Source organism: Scylla paramamosain, chromosome 7, assembly GCF_035594125.1.
Source record: "Scylla paramamosain isolate STU-SP2022 chromosome 7, ASM3559412v1, whole genome shotgun sequence".
NCBI lineage: Eukaryota > Metazoa > Arthropoda > Malacostraca > Decapoda > Portunidae > Scylla > Scylla paramamosain.
Window position 1 is genome coordinate 22,533,256 of NC_087157.1, and position 10,625 is coordinate 22,543,880.

At 50.5% G+C, this 10,625-nt stretch overlaps 1 protein-coding gene across 1 annotated transcript; it reads right to left on the reverse strand.

Annotated features, from left to right (window-relative positions):
- Nucleotides 1-3,228: 3,228 nt before the first annotated feature.
- Nucleotides 3,229-8,900, reverse strand: LOC135101781 (trichohyalin-like). The gene is made up of 5 exons (XM_064006075.1): nt 8,455-8,900; nt 8,066-8,306; nt 7,581-8,008; nt 7,010-7,289; nt 3,229-3,423 (listed from the first exon to the last, which is right to left on the reverse strand). Exons 1-5 carry the CDS (start codon nt 8,898-8,900, stop codon nt 3,229-3,231), a joined length of 1,590 nt encoding a protein of 529 aa, XP_063862145.1.
- Between the last annotated feature and the right edge of the window lie 1,725 nt (nt 8,901-10,625).

A 10,625-nucleotide genomic window follows, 5' to 3' on the forward strand; every position in this document is an offset into this window, starting at 1 on the left:
AAGGCTGGGCTACTGCACCAGGGAACAGCTGTACGACGACTTTCGGGGGCAGGAGTGCGACCACTGCGGGAGGCACAGCCGCCACCCGCTAGTGCACTACCTACTGTCCTGTCCGGCCACCGCCGCCCTCAGACCAACGCCGCCACCACCGGCCCATCCTGTAGGCGGTGATCTCCTCAGCAGCCGCGAGGCCAGGGCTGCCCTCATCGTCCGCCACACGCCCACAGACCTGATGCTGCGAGTTCTCAGGGCAGCGCCCCCGCCCCGCTGAACAGGTCGCAGCTCCTTTCCTGACCGGCGAGCAGCACTCCTCGCCGCGCCACCGCACCGCCCACCACCGGGACCCAAGACTCCCCCACCTGCGGGCTGGTGCCCGCTTTGTGTATTATGTACATTCATGTATATTTTTTCCTTTGTGCAATATGTATATATGTATATGTTGACATAATACTCAATAAACCTTTAATAATAATAAATTAAATAAAGAGAGAGAGTTTAACCAGTCTAACAAATGGCTATAAATACAACCTTAGCTGGTGAACAAAAAGAGTTAAGAGATTAAAGGACTTGCAACTGCTGACGGTTACCTGTCGGTTTTCTCTTCTCTATCTCTGGCGAGTTAAGAGATTAAAGGACTTGCAACTGCTGACGGTTACCTGTCGGTTTTCTCTTCTCATATTCCTGGCGGCTTCCACCTAGATCACTAGAATGGGGTCCCTCCTATTGTTCTCCGAAATTGCGCCTCCGTGCTTGCACCTTGCCTAGTCAAACTTTCAACTGTCTGTCAACATCTACCTTTCCTTCATGCTGAAAGTTTGCCTACATTCAGCCTGTTCCTAAAAAGGGTGACGTTCTAATTCCTCAAACTACCGTCCTATTGCTTTAGTTTTCTGCCTATCAATTAAAAGTTTTTGAATCTATCCTCAACAGGAAGATTCTCAAACATCTATCACTTCACAACCTTGTGTCTGATCGCTAGTATGGGTTCCGTCAAGGCCGCTCTACTGGTGATCTGGTTTTCCTGACTGAGTCTTGGTCATCCTCTTTTAGAGATTTTGGTGAAACTTTTGCTGTTGTCTTAGACAAAAAGCTTTTGATAGAGTCTGGCACAAAGCTTTGATTTCCAAACTACCCTCCTACGGCTTCTACCCTTCTCTCTGTAACTTCATCTCAAGTTTCCTTTCTGACCGTTCTATTGCTGCTGTGGTAGACGGTCACTGTTCTTCTCCGAAATCTATGAGTATTTAACAGTGGTGTTCCTCAGGATTCTGTCCAGTCACTCACTCTCTCCCTATTATTCATCAGTGATCTTCCACGTCTTTTCGTAGATGTCCAACCCTTCAGGAAATAAACAGTTCATGTAGGGGTGCCACAGAACGCTTCACTTCTGATCTCTCTAAAATTTCTGATTGGGGCAGAGCAAACTTAGTATTGTTCAGTGCCTAAAAAACTCAATTTCTCCATCTATCAACTCGACACATCCTTCCAGACAACTATCCCCTCTTCTTTAATGACACTCAGTTGTCCCCTTCATCTACACTGAACATCTTTGGTCTGTCCTTTACTTATAATCTAAACTGGAAACTTCAATTCTCATCTCTAGCTAAAACAGCTTCTATGAAGTTAGATGTTCTGAGATGTCTCTGCCAATTTTTTCTCACCCTTCCAGCTGCTAACTCTGTACAGGGGCCTTATTCGTCCATGTATGGAGTATGCTTCACATATCTGTGGGGGGTGGGTTCCAGTCATACCACTCTTCTAAATAGAGTGGAATCAAAAGCTTTTCGTCTCATCAACTCTCTCCTCCAACTGACCGTCTTAAGCCTCTTTCTCACCGCCGCAGTGTTGCATCTCTTGCTATCTTCTACCGCTATTTTCATGCTAACTGCCTTCTGATCTTGCTAACTGCATGCCTCCCCTCCTCCCGGGTCCTCGCTGCACAAGACTTTCTTCTTTCTCTCATCCTTATTCTGTCCACCTCTCTAATGCAAGAGTTAACCAGTATTCTTAATCATTCATCCCTTTCTCTGGTAAACTCTGGAACGCCCTGCCTACTTCTGTATTTCCATCTTCCTATCACTTAATTTCCTTCAAGAGGGAGATTTGAAGACACTTGTCCATTAATTTTTTAACTACCGCTTTGGGCCCTATTTGGAAACCGGCATCTCAGTGGGCCTTTTTTTTTTTTTTTTTTTTTGCCCTTGGCCGATGACCCTCTAATAAAAAAAAATACATGAGGTTGAACAGATAGATGGAGAGAGGGACGGAGGGATGGAAAGATGGATGGATGAGTGGATGGATGGATGGAAAGGTGGGTGGATGGATGGATGGACGAGTGGATGGAAGGATGGATGGATGGATGGATGGATGGATTAATGGACGAGTGGATAGATGGATGAATAGATGGATGGACGGATGGATGGATGGACTGATGAGTGAAAGGATGGATGGATGGATGGTTGGATGGACGAGTGGATGGCTGGATGGATGAATGGATAGATGGATCCAAACTGTTTTCAAACTGTTTCTCTCAAATCTTGCGGCCTCTTTGCCAACAAGCAGCAAACATTAATTCCAAACAATGTTTCCCGGTGTGGAAAGGCCATAAAGAAATCCCTGTGCCCTGCGAGCCTCTTCATGCTGCTGCAACCAAGCTTGCGTCCTGCGTGCCTCTTCCCGCTGCTGCAGCCGCGCCTGTGCCCTGCATGCCTCTTCCTGCTGCTGCAGCCGCGCCTGTGCCCTTGGTACCTCCTGATACTGCTGCAGCCGCGCCTGTGCCCTGCGTGCTTCCTGATACTGCAGCAGCCGTGCCTGTGCCCTGCGTACCTCTTCCTGCTGCTGCAGCCACGCTTGTGCCCTGTATGCCTCTTCCTGCTGCTGCAGCCGCGCCTGTGCCCTGCATGCCTCCTGATACTGATGCAGCCGTGCCTGTGCCCTGCGTGCCTCCTGATACTGCTGCAGCCGCGCCTGTGTCATGTGTGCCTCTTCCTGCTGCTGCAGCAGCGCCTGTGCCCTGCGTGCCTCCTCCTGCTGCTGCAACCGCGCCAGTGACCTGCGTGCCTCTTCCTGCTACTGCAGCCACGCCTGTGCCCTGCGTGCCTCTTCCTGCTGCTGCAGCTGCGCTTGTGCCTTGCGTGCTTCTTCCTGCTGTTGCAGCCGCGCCTGTGCTCTGCGTGCCACTTCCTGCTGCTGCAGCCGCGCTTGTGCCCTGCCTGCCTCTTCCTGCTGTTACAGCCACGCTTGTGCCCTGCGTGCCTCTTCCTGCTGCTGCAGCCGCGTCTGTGCCCTGCGTGCCTCTTCCTGCTGCTGCAGCTGCACTTGTGCCCTGCGTCCCTCTTCCTGCTGCTGCAGCCGTGCCTGTGCCCTGCGTGCCTCTTCCTGCTGCTGCAGCTGCGCCTTTGCTCTGCGTGCCTCTTCCTGCTGCTACAGCCGTACCTGTGCCCTGCGTGTTTTCTGATACTGCTGCAGCCGCACCTGTGCCCTGCGTGCCTCTTCCTGCTGCTGCAGCCTCACTTGTACCCTGCGTGCCTCTTCCTGCTGCTGCAGCCTCACTTTTTTTTTTTTTTTTATTTGTAGGAAGGACACTGGCCAAGGGCAACAAAAATCTAATAAAAAAAATGCCCACTGAAATGCCAGTCCCATAAATGGGTCAAAGCAGTGGTCAAAAATTGGTGGATAAGTGTCTTGAAACCTCCCTCTTGAAGGAATTCAAGTCATAGGAAGGTGGAAATACAGAAGCAGGCAGGGAGTTCCAGAGTTTACCAGAGAAAGGGATGAATGATTGAGAATACTGGTTAACTCTTGCGTTGGAGAGGTGGACAGAATAGGGGTGAGAGAAAGAAGAAAGTCTTGTGCAGCGAGGCCGCGGAAGGAGGGGAGGCATGCAGTTAGCAAGATCAGAAGAGTAGTTGGCATGAAAATAGCGGTAGAAGACAGCTAGATGTGCAACATTGCGGCGGTGAGAGAGAGGCTGAAGACAGTCAGTTAGAGGAGAGGAGTTGATGAGACGAAAAGCTTTTGATTCCACCCTGTCTACAAGAGCAGTATGAGTGGAACCCCCCCAGATATGTGAAGCATACTCCATACATGGACGGATAAGGCCTTGTACAGAGTTAGCAGCTGGGGGGGTGAGAAAAACTGGCGGAGACGTCTCAGGACACCTAACTTCATAGAAGCTGTTTTAGCTAGAGATGAGATGTGAAGTTTCCAGTTCAGATTATAAGTAAAGGACAGACCGAGGATGTTCAGTGTAGAAGAGGGGGACAGTTGAGTGTCATTGAAGAAGAGGGGATAGTTGTCTGGAAGGTTGTGTCGAGTTGATAGATGGAGGAATTGAGTTTTTGAGGCATTGAACAATACCAAGTTTGTTCTGCCCCAATCAGAAATTTTAGAAAGATCAGAAGTCAGGCGTTCTGTGGCTTCCCTGCGTGATATGTTTACCTCCTGAAGGGTTGGACGTCTATGAAAAGACGTGGAAAAGTGCAGGGTGGTATCATCAGCATAGGAGTGGATAGGACAAGAAGTTTGGTTTAGAAGATCATTAATGAATAATAAGAAGAGAGTGGGTGACAGGACAGAACCCTGAGGAACACCACTGTTAATAGATTTAGGAGAAGAACAGTGACCGTCTACCACAGCAGCAATAGAACGGTTCGAAAGGAAACTTGAGATGAAGTTACAGAGAGAAGGATAGAAACCGTAGGAGGGTAGTTTGGAAATCAAAGCTTTGTGCCAGACTCTATCAAAGGCTTTTGATATGTCCAAGGCAACAGCAAAAGTTTCACCAAAGTCTCTAAAAGAGGATGACCAAGACTCAATAAGGAAAGCCAGAAGATCACCAGCAGAGCGGCCTTGACGGAACCCATACTGGCGATCAGATAGAAGGTTGTGAAGTGATAGATGTTTAAGAATCTTCCTGTTGAGGATAGATTCAAAAACTTTAGATAAGCAGGAAATTAAAGCAATAGGACGGTAGTTTGAGGGATTAGAGCGGTCACCCTTTTTAGGAACAGGCTGAATGTAAGCAAACTTCCAGCAAGAAGGAAAGGTAGATGTTGACAGACAGAGCTGAAAGAGTTTGACTAGGCAAGGTGCAAGCACGGAGGCACAGTTTCGGAGAACAATAGGAGGGACCCCATCAGGTCCATAAGCCTTCCGAGGGTTTAGGCCAGCGAGGGCATGGAAAACATCATTACGAAGAATTTTAATACGTGGCATGAAGTAGTCAGAGGGTGGAGGAGAGGGAGGAACAAGCCCAGAATCGTCCAAGGTAGAGTTTTTAGCAAAGGTTTGAGCAAAGAGTTCAGCTTTAGAAATAGATGTGATAGCAGTGGTGCCATCTGGTTGAAGTAGAGGAGGGAAAGAAGAAGAAGCAAAGTTATTGGAGATATTTTTGGCTAGATGCCAGAAATCACGAGGGGAGTTAGATCTTGAAAGGTTTTGACATTTTCTGTTAATGAAGGAGTTTTTGGCTAGTTGGAGAACAGACTTGGCATGGTTCCGGGCAGAAATATAAAGTGCATGAGATTCTGGTGATGGAAGGCTTAAGTACCTTTTGTGGGCCACCTCTCTATCATGTATAGCACGAGAACAAGCTGTGTTAAACCAAGGTTTAGAAGGTTTAGGACGAGAAAAAGAGTGAGGAATGTACGCCTCCATGCCAGACACTATCACCTCTATTATGCGCTCAGCACACAAAGACGGGTCTCTGTCACGGAAGCAGTAGTCATTCCAAGGAAAATCAGCAAAATACCTCCTCAGGTCCCTCCAGCTAGCAGAGGCAAAACGCCAGAGGCACCTTCGCTTAGGGGGATCCTGAGGAGGGATTGGAGTGATAGGACAAGATAAAGATATGAGATTGTGATCGGAGGAGCCCAACGGAGAAGAAAGGGTGACAGCATAAGCAGAAGGATTAGAGGTCAGGAAAAGGTCAAGAATGTTGGGCGTATCTCCAAGACGGTCAGGAATACGAGTAGGGTGTTGCACCAATTGCTCTAGGTCATGGAGGATAGCAAAGTTGTAGGCTAGTTCACCAGGATGATCAGTGAAGGGAGAGGAAAGCCAAAGCTGGTGGTGAACATTGAAGTCTCCAAGAATGGAGATCTCTGCAAAAGGGAAGAGGGTCAGAATGTGCTCCACTTTGGAAGTTAAGTAGTCAAAGAATTTCTTATAGTCAGAGGAGTTAGGAGAGAGGTATACAGCACAGATAAATTTAGTATGAGAATGACTCTGTAGTCGTAGCCAGATGGTGGAAAACTCGGAAGATTCAAGAGCGTGGGCACGAGAGCAGGTTAAGTCATTGCGCACATAAACGCAGCATCCAGCTTTGGATCGAAAATGAGGATAGAGAAAGTAGGAGGGAACAGAAAAGGGGCTACTGTCAGTTGCCTCAGACACCTGAGTTTCAGTGAGGAAAAGAAGATGAGGTTTAGAAGAAGAGAGGTGGTGTTCTACAGATTGAAAATTAGATCTTAGACCGCGAATGTTGCAGAAGTTAATGAAGAAAAAGTTGAGGGGGGTGTCAAGACACTTAGGGTCGTCGACGGAAAGGCAGTCCGACCTGGGGACATTTTATGGTCCCCTTCCCAGATGGGGACTCCGAGGCTGGTGTAGGAGTCGCCATGATTTTAAAAATTTTTGAGTGAAGGGTGTGTGTGTTATTAGGTGCTTGTAGTTTTGTGTGGAGGAAGAGAGTTGTCTTTAGAGGGCAGGCTGTGACTACCCCCTTGTGTTGTGAGACACAAAGGGAAACGTTCAGTGAGGTCACAGCTGGGTTTAATGATAAGTTCACAGCACCCCCTGAACAGTGCTTTAGACCTAACTGGGAGTAATTATCGTTTCGGCAGGTGTCTACTGCCTCCTCCATCGCCTCTTCCTGCTGCTGCAGCTGCACCTGTGCCCTGCGTCCCTCTTCCTGCTGCTGCAGCCGTGCCTGTGCCCTGCGTGCCTCTTCCTACTGCTGCAGCTGCGCCTTTGCTCTGCGTGCCTTCTCCTGCTGCTGCAGTCATGCCTGTGCCCTGCGTGCCTTTTGATACTGATACAGCCGCGCCTGTCCCCTGCGTGCCTCTTCCTGCTGCTGCAGCCGCGCCTGTGCCCTGCGTGCCTCTTCCTGCTGCTGCAGCCACGCCTGCACCGTGCGCGCCTCGTCCTGCTGCTGCAACCGCGCCAGTGACCTGCATGCTTCTTCCTGCTGCTGCAGCCGCGCCTGTGCCCTGCGTGCCTCTTCGTGCTGCTGCAGCCGCGCTTGTGCCCTGCGTGCCTCCTCCTGCTGCTGCAGCTGTGCCTGTGCCCTGCGTGCTTCCTGATACTGATGCAGCCGTGCTTATCCCCTGTGTGCCTCTTCCTGCTGCTGCAGCCGCGCTTGTGCCCTGCGTGCCTCCTGATACTGATGCAGCCGCGCCTGTCCCCTGTGTGCCCCTTCCTGCTGCTGCAGCCGCGCTTGTGCCCTGTATGCCTTCTGATTCTGATGCAGCTGCACCTGTGCCCTGCGTGCCTCTTCCTGCTGCTGCAGCCGCGCTTGTGCCCTGTGTGCCTCTTTTTGCTGCTGCAGCCGCGCCTGTGCCCTTCGTGCCTCTTCCTACTGCTGCAGCCGCGCTTTTGCCCTGCGCGCCTCCTCCTGCTGCTGCAGCCACGCTTGTGCCCTGCGTGCCTCTTCCTGCTGCTGCAGCCGCGCCTGTGCCCTGCGTGCCTCTTCTTGCTGCTGCAGCTGTGCCTTCGCCCTGCGTCTCTTCATGCTGCTGCAGCCACGCCTGTGCCCTGCGTGCCTCTTCCTGCTGCTGCAGCCGTGATTGTTCCCTGCGTGCCTCTTCCTGCTGCAGCACTGCAGCCGCGCCTGTGCCCTGTGTGCCTCTTCCTGCTGCTGCAGCAGCGCTTGTGCCCTGTGTGTCTCTTCCTGCTGCTGCAGCCGCGCCTGTGCCCTGCGTGCCTCTTCCTGGTGCTGTAGCCGCACATGTGCCCTGCATGCCTTCTCCTGCTGCTGCAGCCGCGCTTGTGTCCTGCGTGCCTCCTCCTGCCTCTGCAGATGCACTTATGCCCTAGGTGCCTCTTCCTGCTGCTGCAGCCAGACTTGTGCCCTGCATGCCTCCTCCTGCTGCTGCAGTCGCGCTTGTGCCCTGTGTGCCTCCTCCTGCTGCTGCAGCCGTGCTTGTGCCCTGCGTGCCTCCTGCTGGTGCTGCAGCTGCGCTTGTGCCGTACGTGTCTCATGGTGATGCTGCAGTCGCGCCTGTGCCCTGCATTCCTCCTCCTGCTGGCTGCAGCTGCGCCTGTGCCCTGTGTGCCTCCTCCTGCTGCTGCAGCCGCTACTCGATCTCCTCAAGATAAAGTATTATCGCTGTCTCCAGTGCACGCACCTCTTCCCCTGACGCCCACCAGGTTGACGCACTGACGGTATTTGTCCTTAGGGGGCGGCACCGCCACGCGCACGGCGGGGTGTTCGTGCTAGAGGCTCTTCATTACTTCCCCCCTTGGATCCGGTCAACAGATGGCGGCGGTTCGGCGGCACGGCGACCGTCACCTGCACTTTCCTCAACGCGTCGCCTCTCCCACTCCTTCTTGAGCCGCGCCTCCACATCCTGTAGGCGCACGGCAATTGCTTCCTGTAGAGCCGCCACCTGTTTCATGGGGTCCTCCAGAAGTGTCACTCTCGCTCGCTCCTTCTGTGCCTCGCGTGTCTCGTGTTCCTTCTTCAGACGCGCCTCCGCCTCCTGAAGGCTACTGGCGATTCCCTCCTGTAGTGTGGTCACGTGTCGCCTCGAGCCCTGAATCTTGATGCCCAGCGCCTCTCTGTCTGACGCGCGCGGCATGCACCACAGGACGCCTCTGTATTTTTCTTGCAATTTTTGCAACAACTCATCGCAACGACCCACCACGTAGTGTCTTCTGTTGGGTGGCACGAGCTTCATTACGGTGACACAGCGATTTTTTTGGTCTTGGCGTGTTTTCTCGCCTCCATTATATGAGCCTCGGTTTCCGTCACACTCCCTTCATGGACCTGGTCAGCTGCATCCTGTGGGAACTCGGGCTGCTACAGAGTCTCGTCCTGAGCCTCGCCACTCACTCCCTCTTCGACATTCAAGAGAGTAGTCTCATTCACGGCGGCGTTTCCTTCCTATTGGTGTGGCAGTGATTCGTTGTTGATCTGTTCGTTTGGCAGTGTATCGCTGACAACATCTGTGTTTTCCTGTGGGCTTTGTGTGGTCTTCGGTCTGTTTAGTCGTTGGTGTATCGTTAGCAAAAGGTGAATCTTGGCTTTCTGGTTCCAAACTGTCACTGTTGACCTGTTCTGTTGACAGAGTGTTGTTGGCAGCGTCTGTGTTCTTTTGTGTTCTGTGGCTCCAAAGTGCGCTCATTCATCCCTTCTGCTAACGATGTATTGTCGGAATCCTCGTGTTTTCTTCTGGGTTCTGTGCCTCTGAAGTGTCGCTGTCGATCATTTCTGTTGTTTTGTTAGTGGCAGACTCGGTGTCTTCTCTTGAGTTGTGAGGCGCCAAAGTCTCACTGTTGAGCTGTTCTGCTGCTAGTGTGCTGTTGGCTGTGTTCTCCGTCCCTTTTCTTCTTGAGGCGCCCTGCAGCGCCTATTCTGCCTGAAGAGCTTCCTCAGCCCTCGACAGAAGCAGAAGCATCTAGCGGTGTTCCCGTCGTCTTCCTCCCGCTGCATGCCTTTGGCCGCGAGGGCAGGAATAATTGTCTTAGATACTCCATCATCTCTCACTCTCTCCACTTGTTTCACGATTGAGCTGTTGGAACTGCCCATTCTGAAAGTTTTGCCAATTTACACACTCGCCAGAACATCCGCTATAATTTTTTTTTTTTTTTACAAATTTTACAAATGTTATCGCTCTATTTATATTTACTTAACCTGTCACTCAAAGGAATTCCCGTCTCCCTTTTGACTAGTTCATGAGGCCCCTGCACCAATTACCCTCTCCTTCCCCCTGCCCCGCTCTCTCTCTCTCTCTCTCTCTCTCTCTCTCTCTCTCTCTCTCTCTCTCTCTCTCTCTCTCTCTCTCTCTCAGAAGGAAAAATGAAAGTAAACCATAAAAAATGACGAATATCGAAAATAAATCGTGTAAACTGTATGCCCCGATGACTAATGGAATGGCTAACAAAGGAAGCTAACAAGATGACAGGACGCGTAAGCTAAAATATATTTACAAAGGAAATTGCGCTGCGTTATTCACTTTACACGATAAATGATGATGATTATACAATGAATTATGAAGTCAGCAATGTGTCAAGTTAGGTGTGAAAAGAGAAACTGAAAGAGACTGAATCATAAAGTAGTGAGTGAATGGAATAGATTTTCTTAAACACGATTTTAAACTTAATTTATTTGGAGTTTTTAAGTGTTTATCTGATTCTAGGGATGTTTTAACAAAGATCCTACACCATCAATAAGAAAAAACACTGAAGAGATCCCGACTTAACATCTCTGTCCTTTTAGAATAGTCTATGAGAGAACAAAGCTTTGCAATATACTCGCTCAGGCTGTTAGTGCAGGGTCAAAAAGAAGCTTTAAAGGATTAGGTAAAGTTATGGATGGGGATGATAGGTGGATACAGGTATCTTTGTGCACAATTATTTTGATTTACTAACGTTTTTCTTTTATTCCATAGCCGATATGCATT